The sequence below is a fragment of the Dipodomys ordii genome, unplaced genomic scaffold (assembly GCF_000151885.1).
Source record: "Dipodomys ordii isolate 6190 unplaced genomic scaffold, Dord_2.0 Scaffold157, whole genome shotgun sequence".
Lineage (NCBI taxonomy): Eukaryota > Metazoa > Chordata > Mammalia > Rodentia > Heteromyidae > Dipodomys > Dipodomys ordii.
This window is the reverse complement of record NW_012267373.1, coordinates 1,522,504-1,543,051: the sequence shown is the minus strand read 5'-3', so window position 1 is coordinate 1,543,051 and position 20,548 is coordinate 1,522,504. Positions and strand designations below refer to the sequence as shown.

The 20,548-nt window shown below is 39.2% G+C and overlaps 1 protein-coding gene across 2 annotated transcripts in view; it reads right to left on the bottom strand.

The window, feature by feature from the left end:
• Window positions 1-20,548, bottom strand: part of Ros1 (ROS proto-oncogene 1, receptor tyrosine kinase) — a 95,850-nt gene that overhangs the window by 57,645 nt on the left and 17,657 nt on the right. Inside the window, exons 7-17 of one of the 2 annotated variants that reach the window (XM_013032802.1) lie at window positions 19,595-19,733; window positions 14,823-15,024; window positions 14,105-14,181; window positions 11,513-11,635; window positions 10,842-11,026; window positions 9,156-9,253; window positions 7,371-7,867; window positions 5,666-5,878; window positions 4,443-4,553; window positions 2,632-2,810; window positions 913-1,104 (exon numbers count right to left, since the gene is read on the bottom strand). In XM_013032802.1, the coding sequence (XP_012888256.1) occupies window positions 913-1,104; window positions 2,632-2,810; window positions 4,443-4,553; window positions 5,666-5,878; window positions 7,371-7,867; window positions 9,156-9,253; window positions 10,842-11,026; window positions 11,513-11,635; window positions 14,105-14,181; window positions 14,823-15,024; window positions 19,595-19,733 (2,016 nt within the window). Of the gene's footprint in view, window positions 1-912; window positions 1,105-2,631; window positions 2,811-4,442; window positions 4,554-5,665; window positions 5,926-7,366; window positions 7,868-9,155; window positions 9,254-10,841; window positions 11,027-11,512; window positions 11,636-14,104; window positions 14,182-14,822; window positions 15,025-19,594; window positions 19,734-20,548 lie in introns of both variants that reach the window. The other variant, XM_013032801.1, reaches the window with a different exon arrangement.

The window sequence follows — 20,548 nt, the reverse complement described above, 5'->3', positions numbered from 1 at the left end:
ATTAGCCTGCTATTGAGAAAACCATATGATTTTTAGATGCATATATATACATGCATACATGTATACACACATAGAGAGAGACCTAAGGAGATATATATATATATATATGATTTTGTTTATCTGTATTGTATACTTTTATCTCTAAAGAAAAACACTCAAGAAGAAGAAAATGTTTAAAATATGTTAGTTACAAAGAAAGTAAATGATCTCTTTCCTCTTTATGTTCTTTATGGCATTTTTTCTGTAATTTGCAAATTGTCTACAGTGGGCATATATCACTATTACAGTCAGAAAAACATAAGAACCAGAAATGCAGATATCTAAAGGATAGTTTAAAAGGTACGAAGTTGAAGAAGGAAAAATAATATTTGTGGAATATTCCTATAGCAAACGTTCCTTTGCATACTAATAGGTTCATGCAGACTACTTGTCAGACTTCTGAAACATTCTCAGGACATCACATGAATTAGCTTACTCAGTCTTCCTAGCAGTCCATTTTCCAGTAATGAAACAGAGAAGTTGAACAAGTTACCTAAGCTGTATGCTTTTTAGAAAAGTCAGCATCCAAAGTTGATTAAATATAATAAGACACATAAACAACACCCACTAAGAGGTTCTGAAGTGCTTTTAAGACTATAAAAACAGAAAAATTTAAAGATGTCAAATAGGAGTCTACTCAAGATAAAAGCAAACTATTAAAATATCCATGTTACATATTTGAACTGCATAATCAATTATGACCATCAAATAATGCTTAGAAATTTTTAGGTTATAACAAGGTTTCACTGTAATAACACTTCCTATAGGATTATACCTCAACTACTCACCATATGAAGATATGATACAATCATAATTATAGATTATCACTATTTGGTATTATTGAATGACCAGATCTTATTTTTAATTTGTCACCTTTTTCCCAGAAAACCAGGGCTGTGCCTGTAGTATGAGGGAACTTTCCCCATTTAGCCTAGTGCTTTCAACTGAGTAGAATGTGGTCCAATAGAGATAGCCACCGACTGAATCTACCACCATGTCGTTCACCAGTAGCTTCACATGGGTCACAATGTCAGTGTGTCCAGTCAACACAGACTGCCTTTGTATCTAGAAAAACATGATAGTGTAGTCAGTTAATGAGTTTCAAATGGCATCATTATCATAACAATTTGTTGCAATTATTAGTAAGCTGTTGCATTCTTCCATCCATCCATCCATTCATCAATCCATCCATCCATGCACCCATTCATTCATTTACTTTCAACCACAATTATTTATCAACCCTATATGCTGAGTACTATGCTAAGCCTTGAAAACATAACAGCAAACAAACATGGCATTTGCCTTTGTGGAACTTACCTCTTTTCATATCTTCAAACAGAAAGGAAATAAATTAATTTAGAGATAAAACATTTAAAATTCCCAGTAATACATCCAGACAATCAAAATCATCATGAATGACAATGTTTTAATGAATTCTTAAAAGATACACACATGTCCTCATAGAAGATGACTACTGGGCTGGGAATGTGGTTCAGTGGTAGAGTGCTTGTCTGGCATGCATAAAGCTCTGGGTTCAGTTCCTCAGTACCACATACACAGAAAAAGCCAGAAGTGGTGCTGTGGCTCAAATGGTAGAGTGCTAGCCTGATGCAAAAGAAGCTCAGGAACAGTGCTCAGGCCCCGAGTTCAAGCTCTACAACTGGCAAAAAAAAAAAACCTCCTCTATTTATTCCTCTCTATCATATATCTCCCCAATACTAGTTTTACCGTTCCATACTACCTATTATATGACAAATATAGTATGTTTTTCATTCTTTAAAATATTAGCTCCTGCAACCCTCATAGTAAATGTATAAATAATTTCTGTTCCTTATATTTTTTCTTCATCACATATAAACTGTGTCAAACAAATTTGTCCTGGAATTACAGTTAAATATTTAACTCATCTTTATATTTACCCTTCCACTTTTTTTTTTTTTAGCGGTCTTTGGACCTGGGCCCTGTCCCTCAGCTCTTCAGCTCAAGGCGAGTGCTCTACCACTTGAGCCACAGAGCCACTTCTGGTTTTCTGGTGGTTACTTGGAGATAAGAGTCTCACAGCCTTTCCTGCCCAAGCTGGCTTTGAACTGTGATCCTCAGATCTAAGCCTCCTGAGTAGCTAGGATTACAGGCGTGAGCCACCAGCACCCGACTACCCTTCCACTTCTTTAAAGTATTTTTAAACTAAACCATGTTTTGTATGGTGCCAGGATTTGAACTCAAGCTAGGCACTTGGGCCACACTTCAGCCATTTTTTTGCTTTAGTTATTTCTCAGATAGGGTCTCATGCTTTTTGTTCAGGCTAGCCTTGGACCATATTGTGGGATTGCAACCACATACTTACCCTCTGACTCTTAGTTGAGCATTTTAATGTATTTATTTTAAGATAGTGATGAAAATCTATAAAGAATAAAAACAATAATGGTATATAATTCCCTTTGCTCATAAATTCACTTAAGTAGAGAGTAGTATATACCACCAATATTTTATCCATTTTATCTCAGGTGGTACACAAGTATTCATGAACTAAAGTGTAGTGCAAGTCACTGAAGCTGGATTGCTTTAGATCACTAAGTGCTGGGCTTGACTTACCACATATGTCTTCCCAGCCCAGTAGAGGAAGTGACCCAGCCACTCAAAAGCTAAAGCCCCTGCTCCTGTGATGCTGGGGATGTGATAATATTCTGAAGCATCTGTCCCATTCAGCGGCCACACATAAACATCACCGTTCATGTCACTGTAGTAGAGGCTGTTGTTGTACCAATCCATGTCTCAAAACAAACACAAAACCCAATTAGCAGTTATTTTTCAGGTATGCCAATAAAAACATCATGATTTAAAGCATTTAGGCACTGTGATACATCTATCAACAGATCAATAAATCAATTGATATACATATATATATACATATATATATATATATATATATCACAGTGCCTGAATAATATAGACATATATCAGTAGCAATATAGCTATCATGGTGGGGAGGTGTGTGTGTGTGTGTGTGTGTGTGTGTGTGTGTGTGTGTGTGTGTTTGCCAGTACTGGGGCTTGAACTCAGGGCTTGGGCCTGTCTCTTAGCCTTTTTGCTCAAGGCTAGCTCGCTACCAACTTGATCAACAGGCTCCATTTCTGGCTTTTTGTAGTTAATTGCAGATAAGAGTCTCATAGACTTTCCTCCCAGGGATGATTCTGAAATTCAGCCTCCTGAGGAACTAGGATTAAAGGTACCAGCCAATGATAATCAGTCATAGATAATTTTAAGGCCTCCTCTGATATATAAGAACTTCGGTGATTGCTCTAGAATATGACACTAATGTAAATATTAAATTTTTTCTCTTAAAACTGGAGGAACTAACTGAGCACACTGAATATTTCCTCTCTGCCAAACATTGTCTCAAGTAACTTTACTTGCCTAATTTAACCCCTAAAACAAAGCTATATGTAATTATCATCATTTTTAAGATAACAATCTAAGATTTGGTGAGATTGTCCATTCTATCAGAAATCTTACCACTGAAAAGCAGGGAAGCCCAGATCCTGGCTTACTCCAAATGATGTTCTTCTTATCAGTATCATGCTACTTGCTAATTCCAACTCCTTTATTTGCTAGAAATGGTTTGCTACTTTTGTGTGTGTGTGCCTGTCCAGGGACTTGAACTCAGGGCCTGGTATGTCCCTAAGCTTTTGTGCTTAAGGCTAATGCTCTGCCACTTTGAGATAAAGGGTCATTTCTGGCATTTAAGTAGTTAGTTGGAGATAAGATTTTTACAAACTTTCTTGCCTGGGCTGGCTTTGAACTGTGATCTTCAAATCTCAGCCTCCTGAGTAGCTAGGATTACAGGCATGAGTCACTAATGCCCATTTTGCTTTCACACTTTTAATAGCTAAGTTTGTAAATAAGATAAATAACTGTGGAAGATGTCATCTTCAGGCAAAGTCATGCACATGCCACCTTAGAATACTTTTCTTCTTCTAGAAAACTTTAATAATCCTCTTTATCAACATGTTTTTTTCCTTACATTTTATTGAAAACTCTATCATGTATTTTTCACTCCAGTTTTATAAATAAAACTCATGATAAAGGGATTACTTAAAAAATAGCTGTCTTTGCTGCCAACATGACATTGATAAATTACAACACCAGAACATTATATCAAAGCCTTCCCAAAGTGGACATCAATCAATAAATAACTTCACAGTGTGTGACTTCATAAATAGCATCCCTACTTGAGAACTGACATTTTCATAGCAATAGCACTATGAATATTGTCCAGTCAGCATTTTTTCCTTTCACTAGTAAAAGCAAAGATCTCAGAGCTAGTACTCAATTTGTTTTCTATTTATTAAATAACTTGAAAGTCAGGAATAGAACCCTGTCATCTTAGTACATGATGTGCTTACCTGACACATTCCCTATGTCAGAGGACAAGAACTCTCCTGGGCCAAAGCTATTTAATGGTTTGCTCCAAAGTCCATCTTCTTTTACAGCCATGATAAATGGTGGTTCAATAGCTATTTGGTAAAAATAAAATAAAATTTTAAAAAGTATCACAGAAAGCTCATTTTAAGTACATATCTTATGCTCTAGAATATCTTTTAGTAAAAGAATATCAGCATTTTGAAAAGTACCATGGAAGGATATGAATAATTGTATCTCCTTAGGAGAATTATCTATCATACTTAACATATTTTCTAATTTTTGCATAAATATCTGAAACAGAAGGTGAAGATAACTGTTTGTTTCATGACTATACATGACTGTCACAATGTCCTGGTCATGGCAGACACCTCCACTCTCACTACCTGCCATGGTTCCTTTGGACACCTCCAGAATAAATTACAACAGCCATATGAATAACAGAGTTATTCTTCCATTTTTCTTTCAGAGAAGGGTGGAATTTAGCAGAATTAATAGCACCCCTACTTCTGTCTCCAAAACCATCAGAGTTCAGAAAGCCTTTAGCTTAATAAACTAAAAAACAGGAAGCCCATGAAGAGGAAGAAAGTCATCTGGTTACTTCAAATATATCTTGGAAAGTTTTTTTAAAGAGCAAGTTAAAAACATAGATGTTGCAGTGTTTATTTGCTTTACAAATGTCAATTACAAAACACATCCTTAAGGAACCTCATTCTTGGGCCAGGTGCCAATGGCTAGCTACAGTAGCTAATCCTAGCTACTCCAGAGGCTGAGATCTAGGGATTGTGGGTTGAAGCCAGTCCATGCAGAAAAGTCCCTGTAAGACTCCTATCTCCAATTAACCATTCAAACACTGGAAGTGGAGCTACGGCTCAAGCACCACAACTGAGGCTCAAGCACCACAACTGATGGGGGGGTGGACTGGAGGGAGGAAGGGAGGGAAAGAAGGAAAGAGGGAAGAAGGAAGGAAAGAAGGAGGGAGGGAAGGAGGGAGGGACTGCATTCTCATTTATTTATCACATTTGAGGCAAGGATTTTTTGTTTTGTTTTGTTTTGTTTTGCAGTTCTAAGGATTAAACTCAGAGCCTTGCACTTGCTAGACAGATGCTCTACTGCTTGAACCACTCCACCGCTCATAGGAAGGAATTTTACTAGCTGATCTTCTTCTTCTCAGAATTACTCCTTTAAATCCAAAACATTGTCTCACCTGGCACCAAGGTAGTCCCCACAGAGGGCTCTGACCACGGTCCTGGGCCCTTGGGAGAACTTGCTCTCACAGACACCTTGTACTTCGTAGCACTCTGCAGCTCAGGTACATTAAGCATAGTCCCACTTATATTGGAGAAAACTTGAGTGATTTCGGGATGATCTTGGGTTGACACTTTCACTTCATAAGTCCAGTTCTGCCAGGCAGACGGGCCTAAAGAATTCAACATGTCATTGGCCAAGACAAGAGCAAACCAAGAACTGCCAGTAAGCTCATCAACAGCCTTATCTCAAATGGCAGATTCATTGTTCAGTAAGGCCTATTACCACACTAATCATTGGGGTCAGTGTGACCTAAACAAACACATGCCCTTTCTGAGACTTCATGTCCAACAAGTTAGTATTGCCCTTCAGTCAAAGCTATGTGATCAGCATCAATTGACTGTTGGAGGGGTTCTCTTTAATATTAAATTAAACCAGGTATACTAGAAATATACTGTAATATTATATCTCTATAATACTAGTATAACCAGGCTCTTAAGAAAAATGCTTAATGATGAATGTCTGTTCAGTGTTTAGACAGTAATTTCAAAAAATCCGTATGTGAAGAAAAAGCTGTCAGGTGCTGGTGACTCAAACCTGACTCAAAACTCAGGAGGCTGAGATTTAAGGATTGCAGTTCAAAGCCAGGCTGGGCAGGAAAATGTGAGACTCTTATCTCCAATATATCACCAGCAAACCAGAAGTGGTGCTATGGCTCAAGTGGTAGAGCACTTGCCTTGAGCTGAAGAGCTGAGGGTCAGTGCCCAGGCTCAGAGCTTAAGCCCCACAACCAAAAAAAAGAAAAGAAAGAAAAGCTTCCTATTCATCCTCAGCCAGTTTTGATATATGCAACAAGCAATAGTAATTACTTTTTATGATATGGTAAATTAAATGCAAGATCTTGCTTTTGTCAGGAATGTACTCTACCACTTGAGCCATGCCACAAACCCATTTGTTTTTATTTTGTTTTTGAGATATAGTCTCACTAGCTTACCCAGGACTAGCCTAGAACTCATAATCTTCCTTCTTCCACATCCTAAAGAGTTGAGGTTGCAGGAATGTGCCACCATGCCTGGATAGGAATAATTTAACTTTGTCTTAACGGCACACATGGTCATTTGTTAAACAGTACTCCCTGATGGACCAAAGTTGGTAAACTACCATACACAAAAAAAAGATGTAACCAGTGATCTCTTTTTTTGAGCATGATAGCCAAGGAACAGAGTGACTAACTTGTTCAGGGACATTTTGCCTGCAAAACCAGCATGTGAATCCTTGAAGGCTAGTTCTGGAGCACTTCCTCACACACTGACTCTCTAAAAATGTAGAGTCAAGTTCAGAGAGCTTCAGGGTATTTCTCAAATGTATGTAAGCTCCCAATGCAGGTATGATACCCTCCTTGCTAATACTCACTCTAACTAGAAATTCAGAGTGTACAGTCCTGATAGACGTCCAACTCTACAAGCTAACTGGGAAGTATAAAGATCCTCCTACTGAAAAGCTAATAAATGCAAAGCACCTGGATGAACACTCGTTCATATCTAAGTGGCTGCTGCTAGTGGACAACTATATGTGCATTCTAGAAATTGAATCCCAGAGCCAAGCAGCTCCAGCCTCCTCTCCTTCCAGCAGGCCAGCGGCCACCCTGGGCACAGCACACTCACTGGCTCCTATGGCGAGGGCGGGAGGTTTCCATTGAACGAGGGCCTGGTGAGAGCCCAAGAGCACGGACAGCTCCTGTGGGCGGCCTGGCAGCGGGTGTGGCTGGACAGATGAGCCGAAAATGACCAAGTTACCAAACCCAAATTCCTCTATGTGACTGAGGTCACATCCCACAATGAACTCATTAAAAGACTGAGAATCCTGTTGGAACACAGCTTTGCCATCTGTGACAAGGAAGTCATTGTTTTCACAAGCAAAGCTCTTCACAGCAGCGAAGGGGACATGAGGAAGGATGAGATGGGAAGCTGAGCCATCCAGAAACGTGGACATGAAGGCTTGGGCGGTGTTATTGAAGTAAATGATTCGCTTGGACTGTGGCTTTATTGCAAAGTCCTTTAATGTCCAACTCTCCACAATGCGCACCGCTGGAGCAGGCCTGCCAGATGGCGCAGGGAGGTCAACTCTGTAAATGCCGTCTCTCAGGAGATAAAAGACATACCTGATGCAGGAACAAAGAAGCCCGGTGTGATTCAGTGCAAGTGTAGCTGCACAACCTCCTCAGCATTGCTTTCCCTTGCCTCGAAACCAGCTCTCTCTCTCCCTGTCCCTCCCCCTCTCTCTCCCTCCCCCCCTTCTCTCTCTCCTTATAAGTCTAGAACTTCCCAGGTGCAAAAACGTAAGGGTCATAACTGAAGAGATATAGTCTGCTCATTTAAATTATTGATTGGAAAGTTGGAAACTTTCAGCTATCATGACAATGTTTAGTCACTTAATTATTATCAATAGCTTTTTTTTTTTTTGACTGATCCTGAGGCTGGAACTCAAGGTCTGGGCACTGTCCCAGAGCTTTTTGGCTAAAGGCTAGAGCTCTACAATTTGAGCCACAGCTCCACTTCTGTCTTTTTGGTGTTGAACTCAAAATAATTTCATGGACTTTCCTGCCTGGGCTGGTTTCAAACCATAATCCTCAGATCTCAGCCTTCTGAGTTGCTGGAACAATAGGTGTGAGCCACTAGCACCTAGCTACTAATGGCTCTTGAACAAATCATAGAATTTCATAATTGAAAGGTTCTTTGAAGATTTCCAAGGAAGGATGAAAGGTGAGCAGATGTAGTCATAATATTCAATATATATAGGTGAAATTGGAACTAGGTAAATTGAGGGGATAGGTGGGGTTGGGAGAGCTGGGAGAATAATGAATGGGGTGACATTGATTAAGGTGTATTATACTCACAAACAACATGATGAATTGAAACCCCCTAATAGAACTACTAAGGATAACAAACAACAAACCTAAAAATGTTAAAAGAAAACCATTTTATGGTTCGATATAAAATAGTTCGGTCATGTGTTAGTGGCTCACTTCAGTAAACCTCACTGTTCAGGGGGGTGAGTCCTGAGAATCACAGTTCAAAGCCAGCCAAGGCATGAAAATTCACAAGATTCTTATCTCTAATTAACCACCAAAGTGCTAGAATTCTCTGGCTCAAGTGGTAGAGAGCAAAAAAAGCTCAAGGGCAGTGCCTAGGCCCTGAGTTCAAGCCCTGAGACCAGGACTAGAATCCAAAACTGAACCCTTGCAAAGTATCTTTGTCATATAGTTGTTTTTGCTTTGAAGTAGACTATCCGGTTTGAAAGTAATTTTATCTAGGCTTTATAAGAGACTAAGTTGCTTTGCCTGGAAATTGAATTCTCCTGAAATTAGATACTGGCACATATGGTTTTCCAATGTTTCATTAGAAAGCACTTTTCACAAAGAGAGCCCATATTTACTAGGCTATACTTACCCATTGTAGGAATCTGCTACGACTTTTTGAGGTGCCATAACAGAGGGCAGAGTAATTTCCTCAAAATTTGAGCAGTTTTCTAAATCACAGACACACACCTAGGAAAACAAAAACACATAAATAAGATCAAAGTCCATTCTCTGTTCACCAACACTTTCCTGAGCCTCTGTCCTGTGCATGGAACTGTGATAATCACACTTTTCAGATCAAACAAAAGAAGACAACATTTAAAGTTAGTGAAATCATGGGCTGGGAAGGTGGCTCAGTGGCAAAGTGCTTGCCTTGCATGCATGAGGCCCACATAAGCAGAAAAAGCCGGAAGTGGCACTGTGGCTCTAGTGGTAGAGCGCTAGCTTTGAGCTCAAGAGCTGAGGGACAGCGCCCAGGCCCAGAGTTCAGGCCCCATGACCAAAAAAAAAAAAAAGTTAAATCAGTATACACCTACAATCCCAGCAATCAGGGGGCTGAGTCTGGAAGATTGTGAGTTCAAGGCCAGGGGACATAGCAAGACTGTCTTAAAAAGGGAAGGAAGAGGATTGGAGCAATAGCTCATATCTATAATTACAGCTACTTGGGAAGCAGAGATTGGGAAGACTGCAATTCTGGACCAGCCTGGGGAGAAAGTAGCAACACCCTCATCTTAACCAATAAACCAGGCATGGTGGCAAACATCTGAGGAATCAGCTACACGGGAGACATAGATGGATGGACAATGATCTGAAGCTAGCCTGGGCAAAAAAAATGCACAAAAAAATAAGTAAAAGCAAAACAGTGTGGGAATGTGGCATAGGTAACAGCACACCTCTCTAGCAGGTGCTAGGCCTTGAATTCAAATCCCTGTATCGCAAAAAATAAAAATTACAAAAGTTAAAATGAAGAAGGTTAATATTCTATATTGTAAGCTTATGGGCCTCCAGCTATAGTTACGTCTTTCAAAGACATAGAACATAAAACATATCTCAGAACTGGTTACTAAAGTAACCCTGCTTTTTGAATAATTCAAATCAACTTTTCCTATGACAGGCAATGATAACACAGATGAAGTATCACTAACCGAAACTATGACTGTTTTCACACCTGTGAACTATTTTCATACCTGTGAAAATTGAACAATGAACTTCTTGAAGTTGGTTTGGGAATGGGGAGAAGTGGAGAGGAGGGAGGGTAGACGGATCTAATTAAGGGCCATTGTCAGCACATCTAGACATATCAAAATCAAACTCCCTTGTGCAACTAATTATCACAAATAAAAATATAAAACAAAGCCTAGCTACTCAGGAGGCTGAGATCTGAGGATCTTGGCTCAAAGCCAGCCCAGGCAGAAAAGTCTGTCAGACTCTTATCTCCAATTAACAACCCAGAAAAATGGAAGTGGAGCTGTAGCTCAAAGTGATAGCACATTAGCCTTAAGCAAAAGAGTTCAGGGACAGCATCCAGGCCCTGAGCTCAAGCACCACAACTGACCAAAAAAAAAAACCAAACAAACAACTGACTATGGGAAGTGAGGACTAGCATCACTAAATGCTTGGCCCCCTGTGGATTCGATCTAGGACTCAGTGCTATTCTACTGGCTAAAGTACTCAATAGGTACATATGTATTGAATATGAGAATTATGTTTAGTTGTTAATATACCAAGACACAATATCAGTAATAGCTAGTTATTCAATTTTAATTCTCAGTCTCACCAGTTCATCCATGATGAAATACATTCTCTGGTAAAGCCAGTCTATGGAGATGGAAGAAATTAATCCTGAACCTCTGTAGAAAATTCTCAGGTCAGACATATCAGACATATTAGCAACCTCCTTCACCCATATGAGAAATCCTTCAGAGAAATAAACAGTTTCCTGCTGGACATTAACTGATATTCCTAGAAGACCACAAAAATACACACATATTATTAAATAAAAACCAAGACAGAAGAAAACCTAATATTAAAGAGATTTCATTTATGTAATATTAAATAATGAGATTGAAATAAAGGTGGTATTTTTTGCAGAAATATTCTTCCAAATTCCCCAAATTCACTTTAAATTGTATATTGTACAAATGTTCTTAAGAGCATATTCCTTAAATATTAGAAAAAAAAGATTTGGATTTTGTTTTGTAAGGGGTTGGGGGTTGGTGGTGGTGGTTTTGTGTGTGTGTGTGTGTGTGTGTGTGTGTGTGTGTGTGTGTGTACTGGAGATTAAACCCAAGGGCTCATACACGCTTAACTATGTTCTAGCACTGAACTCCATCCCTTCTCAGATCCAAAACCATTTTTTTAAATATCCTTCTACTCTAGAAATATTTCTTGCAGAAATTTCAAATCTTTCTTTTAACAATAAAGAACATTTCTCTCTATTATACTGACCTGTAATATTATGGTATATAATATCAGACCAAAGGCAGTGTGCCTCATCTACTAAGTGTTTTAAAGATCTCTTCCTTAATGAAGTTTTTCTGGATAAAAAGAGCCATTGCTCCTCTTCTTGAACTGCAAAATGATGTAAGTTATAAACAGGCATATTAAATGCATACTAACACCAAAAATATAATAATTCTTCAAATCAAAGAAAATGGTACTTAAAAGAGACTGCTGAGCAAGTTTTCTCTGAAGATAATAAGACATTTATCTGTTGTACAGTCCACATTAGTAACTATTAATAATAATCCATGATGAAGAGTAAGAAATACTGTCCTGCTTTTAAGAACCCCCAAAATAACAATTCTCAGTATCCATGCCCCTGTAGGAGCTCAGTTCATTATCCTTAGCTGTGAGAATTTACTTGGTGGAAGAGGTCCAGCCTCTACCAGAGTAGCTTGTTGGGCTCTCACATATACACAGACAATGATTTCTCTGTCTTGCCCTCTATACTTCTTTGAGGCAAGAGGAAAGTCCTTAGGAATGAAATTTAAGGGCTGCAGAAATCTACATGATGTTCTTTTTGTTTTGTTTTGTTTTTTTGTTGGTCGTGGGGCATGAACTCTGGGCCTGGGCACTGTCCCTCAGCTCTTCAGCTCAAGGCTAGCGTTCTACCACTTGAGCCACAGCGCCACTTCCAGTTTTCTGGTGGATAAGAGTCTCATGGACTTTCTTGCCCGGGCTGGCTCTGAACCATGATCCTCAAGTCTCAGCTTCCTGACTAGCTAGGATTACAGGTGTGAGCCACCCAGTGCCTGGCTTACATAAAGCTCTTTTCAACTGGACTGATGTAGAATCCATAGGTGATAAACACTTTGGGGACAATTGATAATTGATATGCAATAATCACCTAACAATTTTAACACGTCTCTATATTTAACTTGCTCTTTGGACATGCTTCTTGCATTATAAGCATGCCTCTTCTTCCCTGGAGTCTGGGAACAGCCAAAAAAATCTAAAGACTGGTGACAGATGACACTCAATACTCCACTGGCAGAGGTGTGGAAAAAGATGATCAGATCAGCAAATGAAGTTCTGATGAAAATAGAGAACAGACTCCTAGAACTCTGAGTCCTTGAATGGTACTCAACATTCTTTATCAATTAAAAAAAGCTAATTGTCTTAGAAAGCGCTTTCATTTCTTCTTTCATGAATACAATAAGCACTCAAACAATCCAGGCAATTTTTAAAATTCTAAAGCTAAAGAAAAAAGGAAAGGGGTGATGCTGTTCAAAAAGAAATGTACTCATTACCTGACTTATGTAACTGTCACCCTTCTGTACATCACTTTATAATAAAAATTGAAAAAAGGAAAAAAAATAAAAGTCATCGACTCCCCCTAAAAAAGCTATTTAGAAAAATACCAAAATATAATTTGGCAGATTAAATATAACGAAGTGGCAGTGTATAATATTAAAGTTCATCAGATATAAAGCCATTAAGAAGACTTAAAACATATATGATATGACTTAAATGGAAATTGATCACGTAAATTAAAGGTTAGGACAGATGATTATATAACTCCTGGGTAACTACAAATCATAGGCCAATGATTTCAACTGAAAACTAGGATTGGTTTGGAGCCACTTTTTTTGGGGGGGTCAGTCATGGGGCTTGAACTCTGGACCTGGGAGCTGTCTCTGAGCTCTTCATCTCAAGCTAGCACTCTACCACTTGAACCAAGCACCACTTCCAATTTTCTGGTAGTTTATTGGAGATAAAAGTCTGATTTTCCCTCCCTGTGCAGGGTTTGAACCTCAGATCTCAACCTTCTGAGTAGCTAGGATTAGAGGCGTGAGCCACCAGCACCCGGCTGGAGCCACTTTTTTAATATCCTTAATTTTTTTCTGTTTTTTTTAATACCTAAATCCTAATATGAAATTTTTCAATATAACCTTTTATTTATTTACTTATTTATTTTTTTGTAGGCCTGGGGTTTGACTCAGGGCCTGAGCACTGTCCCTGAGCTTCTTTTGCTCAAGGTAGCACTCTACCACTTCAGCCACAGTGCCACTTGTGGCTTTTTGTGTTTATGTGGTACTGAGGAAATGAACCCAAGGCTTCATGCATGCTAGGCAAGCCCTCTACCGATAAGCCACATTCCCAGCCCCCCTTTTTATTTTTAAAATATTTATATTTATATTGAAAACTAAAGCAAGGTGCTGGTGGCTCATGCATGTAATCTAACTATTCAGGAGGCTGAGATATGAAGATCATGGTTCAAAGCTGGCTGGGGCAGGAAAATCTGTGCGACTCTTATCTCTAATTAACTACCAAAGAAAAGCTAGAAGTGGAGCTGTGGCTCAAGTGGTAGAGTGCTGGTCTTGTGCAGAAAAGCTCAGCACCCAATCCCTGAGTTCAATCCCAAGACCATTACAGATAAATGCATTCAAAATTTATCAAGTTATTAAAAAATATATCATGCAAATACAGAAAAGAGAGGATCTGAGGTCTACCAGTTGATTGGTGACCACTGAAATCTGACCCTATCCTGGCTATCCTTTGTTCCTGTGTCACAAAAGGAGCAACCCTGAGCAGTACCTGCTGGAGATGAAGTGGTAATATTAGATTCTGCTTCTGGCCCCTCACCAACTCCGTTGACTGCTGCAATAGAAAACCTGTTCCAAAAACAATTTGCAGAGATGTGTTTCATATGGCATAGTGTGAACATGAGATACAAACAGATGGAGCAATGACATTTCTATTTAAAGGAAGATGTGGTAATGCATATATCTAGTTACTGAGTGTCACCGCTCAGCACTAAAATGACCATCCATCACATCCTTGTTTACATTCCCCACAGAACAGTTCAGGGTCGCTGAGGTCAAAAAACTGAACTCTGCTATCTGCATGACCCCCATTTCTCCCCTAATTTAGGTGGCCCTTAGTAAATGCCAGAGAAGCTAATGATAATAAAATAATCTTTAGTGGTTAATAAAGATACCGTTAACCAAGTTTTACCGCCTTAATTTTTTTTCATGTTGAGTTAAAGTAAGAATGGTATTTGTGGTATTTATGACTTCATTAACTCATATTTATAAGGATCCTTGAATATAATAGAAACAGTTGAGAATAATTTTGTTTGGCCATGTGTGATCTAATAAACATAGAAGCTTGAAATAAACCTCAACTTTGACTCAACAGTCAGTGACATTGATCAAGATATATTTAATCTACTTTTCAGCTACATTTCTTCAACACTTAACTTGCCTTCAGTCATGCTAACTGCAATTCTCTGTGTGCCACTTTAAATTCTTACCTGTATGTGGTGTTTGGGAGAGTAGAATAAAACTGGAAACTAGTTCTCTGTGTCCCTGAGTCCAATTTTTGATTTTTGCTAATCAGCCTTAAATTATAACCCAAAATAGGTCCAGCTGGGAATTGAGGTGGAGCCCAACTGACTTCCACAGTGTCAGGACTTGAACTTTCTATGTTGTAAATGAAAGGAGCCGTTTCCGGAACTGGAAGAGACAAGGATGATATAGTGAGCATAAAAATGTACATGTTTTATGATCCAAGAACAGATTAGAAAAAAGGACCTGATTTTTAAAAAGCTAACTGCAGCAATAATACTTTTATTAATATTTAAAACATATGAAAATACACTGGGGCACAATAAATTATACAGGACTCTAGGCATTTACATACAGTGAGACCAAAACAGAAGAGGAACACAAAAGTGCAATGCTTATGTACATCTGGTCATATAAAATAATATTTATCAAAATGAACTCTAGGAAATGGAAACAAGATAGGTTTTTCTTTGTTGCTGTTTTTCTTTACTTTGCTTTTTGTCTTCTTTGTTTGTTTATCTGTCTTTGGAAAGGTAAAGGTTACACAAAAATGGTGGGACAAAGGATGAACAAAAGCAGCAGTGGTACCCACCAGACATCACGTTGAAATGAACTTATACAATGTGTGGATGGGGATGGGGAAAGAGTAAGGGAAGAGGTGACATTATCCAAAAAGAAATATACTCATTACCTGACTTATGTAACTGTACCACTTTGTACACTTGTCACTTGTACCACTTTATAATAACAATAAGGTGGTAAAAATGCATATGCCCGGTCTTAAAATATTCCATTTATGTACTAACATTATCCAAAAGACTTTTTGAAATGTTATTTTCCTCATTTCTAGTTCATGAAATTAATTTCTGAAATGAAATGTTGAAGTAGACAAATAGAATAAATATTCTACACCAAGACCTGTCAGAAACCTCTAGAAACCTAAATGAATTCGATCGTGGGATGGAAGCAGGTAGAGAAGAAGAGAAGCTGAGCTATGAGTCAATAATTAACATGAATTGAGAAGGGCAGGGCCTGGGGCCTTTTCACTCACTGTGCAGTGGCCTGACTGGTTGCGGCTGGAGATGTGGGTTCAGATAAGCTGGAATTCGACTAGACAGGTCTCCTTCCCTCCTGTTATCACCAGCTCTGATGACCCAGGCTCCACCTTTCTTACTAGCCTCACCACTAAAGTCCCTGGGAATCCAGCCTTGACTGAACTTCAGTGGCACTTGACCCTCAGAAAGTTTGAAAGGAGCATGAATTAAATGATGAAGCATTTACTGACTCATTCTATGTGCTACGTGCCACCAAAGTAACACAGAATAAAAAGGCAAACAAATGATCTAACAGCTGAGCTTCTATGCAGTCGTCCACCTACTTTCCATACCTCGGCCACCTAAAACCACATGCTTGAATTCTCTCTTCATAGAAAAAAGAAAGGCATTCATGTCACTCTGTCCTTGACTAGCCTTTTCTCCTAGTGAATACTTGTGGCAAATGTTCTATATTGCTGCTGGCCATGGAGCTGGCAGAAATAAGACAGTTCAGCCCTCACACTGGATGTCTCAGAAAGGCCTTTTTTGGGGGGGAGGGTCGGTCATGGGGCTTGAACTCTGGGCCTGCACACTGTCCCAAGGCTAGCACTCTACCAATTGAGCCACAGAGCCACTTCCAGCTTTTTCTGCTCATATGGTGCTGAGGAATTGAACCCAGGGCCTTATGCATGTGAGCCACATTCCCAGCCCCTCAGAAAGGCCTCCTAATCAGTCTCTCCCTTTTCTCTGATACAATCTCTCCCAAACTCTCAGATGTGTGACAAATATAAACATCTTTTCATTACAACTCAGCCCTATGTACTGAGTCACTTTTGGGAATAGGAGAGAAGAAACCACATTCCACTGAATTAGAAAGTCATCAAAAACACATTAGAAGCAAGATACTGGAGTCTCATGCCTGTAATCCTAGCTACTCAGGAGGCTGAGATTTGAGGATCATGGTTTGAAATCAACCTGGGCAGGAAAGGCCATGAGATTCTTACTTCCAATTAACCACCAGAAAACCTGAAGTGACACTATGGCCCAAAGTGGTAGATCACTAGCCTTGAGTGAAAGAGCTCAGCAACAGTGTCCAGGCCCAGAGTTCAAGCCCTATAAGCAAACTAACAAACAAAAACAAAACACTATACACATTAGGATTACACTCAGACAAGATCGGCTCCACTTCAAACAACTTAAAACACCACCTACATGGCAAGATGCAACAATTGTCCAAATGTCTCTAATGTAACTTCTATATTCATATTTTAGCTCTCTCTAATCGATCCTAATTTTGAAATTCATAAATTAACTGTGTCCTTGGCACCTTTGGTTATCTGAAAAGCATCTCAAATTTTACTTGGCTAAAATAGATCTTTTTTAAAAAAATTTCTGCCTAGCAAATTTCTGCCTACATCTCAATAAATGCCAACATTCAGATATTCAGATTGAAAATTTAAGTTATCAATGTAGATCTTTTATCCTCTTCACCAAATCCATTCTTCAATCCCATTAGCCATGTCCTCAAAATACATATCAAATCTTTATACCTCTTCCACCATGATCATCATAACCAGGGCTTCTGTTATCACTTGCTTGGACTCCTAACTGCCCCTATGTTTGCCTTGGACCCCATCCTAGACTATCTGTTCTCTACTCAACAGCTACACTAAAATTCAAAATATCTGAGCCACCTTGTTACTTAAGATGTTAGGTCATTATTGCAGGTATGGCTGGTGAAGATCTTTTCCCAGTCTGTTGGCTGCCTTTTTAGTTTGGTGACCATGTCCCCTGTTGCACAGAAACTTTTTTACTTTGATACAATCACATTTGTCAGGTCTCTCCTATTTGCTGTGCCCCTGGGAGTATCTTCAAAAAGTTTCTGCCTAGGGCTGGGAATGTGGGCTCAGTGGTAGAGTGCTTGCCTAGCATGCATGAAGCCCCAGGTTCGATTCCTCTATACAACATACACAGAAGAAGCTGGAAGTGGCACTGTGGTTCAAGTGGTAGAGTGCTAGCCTTGAGCAAAAGAAGCTCAAGGACAGTGCCCAGGCCCTGAGTTCAAGCCCCAAGACTGGCAAAAAAAAAAAAAGTTTCTGCCTATGCCAGTAATTTCTAAATAGATAATTTTGTTGATTATGAAAAATAAAAAATAAAGTATCTGAGCCAGACCTTTTCCTGATTATAACTCTCCAAATTCTTGCTGCCATGCATAGAATAAAATCTTCACCTTGACATCACAAACATTGTGGCTATACATTACGGGGCCTCTGGCTATTGTCATATCTCAACTCCTCCTCTTCAGCTAGCTCACTTCCTTCTTCCTGGAAAACTCCTTCCAAAGATATTTGCATAGCATCTTTTCTGAACAGAGAGGCCTTTTCCACCAGTCTGCCATATGAGATAGGTCTCCTCCTCAAGCATTCTTTATCACTTTTCCTGCTTAGCACCAACACCTATGTGAAATTATACCTCATTGGTTAATGACATGTTTCCTTATTCCTCATGCCATATCTCCCCATGAATCTATTGTAAATACTCATGTGTCTTACCCAGCCCTAGCTTTTCCCATACAGAAAGATAACTAGCTACCTATGCTGTCAGTAGCTTTTGCACCATGATTCTCTACTAAGGGAAGTAGTAAGTCAGATGTCTTAAAAGAAAGGTTGCTCCCCAATCCACAAGAAGCCAGCACTGTCTGATCAGCAGAATTAAGCTTTCTCTTAGCCAGGTGCTGGTGGCTCACACCTGTAATCCTAGCTACTCATGATCCTGGCTGAGATCTGAGGATCACAGTTCAAAGCCAGCCCAGGTAGGAAAGTCTGTGAGATTTTTATTTCCAATAAACCACCAGAAAACCAGAAGTGGTGCTGTGGCTCAAGTGGTAGAGCACTGGCCTTGAGCTGAAGAGCTCAGGGAAAGCTCTCAGGCCCAGAGTTCAAGCCCCACAGCAGACCAAAAAAAAAAAGAATTAAGCTTTCTCTAAAGAGCATTGCTTGTTCTCAAGACAAAAACGGAGATTAGGGAGTTAGCAAATTCATCTCAGTTTTGTTCATGCTAAGTCATATTATCCAACATAATCTTCATCAGAGATAATGGTGGTAGTCTGCATTTATCTACAGGCTCTCACAATTTTTTCTTTCATTAGTTTTGAACTTGGACTAGTAAAGATGTTATTTATTGGACCTCTCACAACCCCAAACAAATACTTGTACTTAATCTTTGGTCTGCCTATCTTCCCTCAAAATAAAGCTCCGAGAATGTCAGGAATTTAGTTTCTAGAACAATGTCTGGTATACAATAGCTGCTTAAGGAATACTTGTGGACTAAGTGAGGAAAACAACCAAGTTTCCAAGAAAAAGGTAAGAAAAGAGCCAAATATTTTCACAGATTTCATTGCTACACAGCCAAAGAAGTTCATAGCCTAGGTAAGAAAAAGTCTAAAATTTGCCTCAACAAATGAATATAAAATCATCCACTATCACCTCTTGGCAACTCGCACCTGAGTCACTACAATGGCCTCCTCCCAGATTTCCCTGTTTCTGCCCACACTCCAGAGTTCATTCTCTATACAGCAGCCAGAACAACCTTGTAACTTACCAAGAGGCTCACATCAGATTTATTTCCTTATTTAAAACAAAAACAAACTAAACCAGAGCTGAGAAATAATGTTCTTATTTCATAAACAATTATGCATGCCATACCTCCATAGGGATGAGTCCTGTAGCTGGGACTTGGGGGAGAATAAAGCTGAAGCTGGGCTGTGAAGATCCAAACCACTCGGAAAATGTATTCAGTGAAGGGATGTAGGGATTCCACCATGTATGAGAGTTTGGACACAGTCTAGATCCATGAGAAATTAATTATCAGCCTTTACTGAATCACTCCAACACATTGGAACAGAAGAACACAGATTAATTTGCAAAAGATGGATGGACTTTTGAAGACTGAGCCACCAAGATCCCACCACACAAGGTAATATAGAACTATCCAGAAATCAGTCTGCAGAACTCACCCAGAAATTCTCTCCTTCCTCAAATTAGTGAAATTAAGGATTCAATTATTTGGCACTTAAAATTTGACACACTAATATACTTGGTGTCTTAGAACTATTTTAAATTCTAATCTTGTTCATATTTTCCTAAAACTGGTAATCTGGAAAAATTACCCTAACACAGTACTTCTAAACTAGAATAAAACCCTGTGAGAATCTTCTTCCTGCCCTCCATCCACATAAAGTCACTATGGGAAGGGGGACAGGTAATGGTGAATGAGATGAATGATCATGTGATTTTGTACTGAAAGAATTGAGGTGCGGCTAATAATATATTTTCCCAATAATATTTGACAATTGACCACAGCTAATTGAAACTTCAGAAATCTAAATCTTCTATAAGGGAGGACACTGCTGTTATATGTAATATAAATAATTCAGTCTTTGTTAAAATAGAAAGGCAACTTTGTTAGCCGGACACTGGTGGCTCATGCCTATACTCCTAGCTACTCAGGAGGCTGAGATCTGAAGATCACAGTTCAAAGCTAGCCTTGGCAGGAAAGTCCTTGAGACTCTTAGCTCCAATTAATCACCAAAAACCAGAAGTGGTGCTGTGGCTCAAGTGGGAGAGAGCTCGCCTTGAGCTGAAGAGCTCAGGGACAAT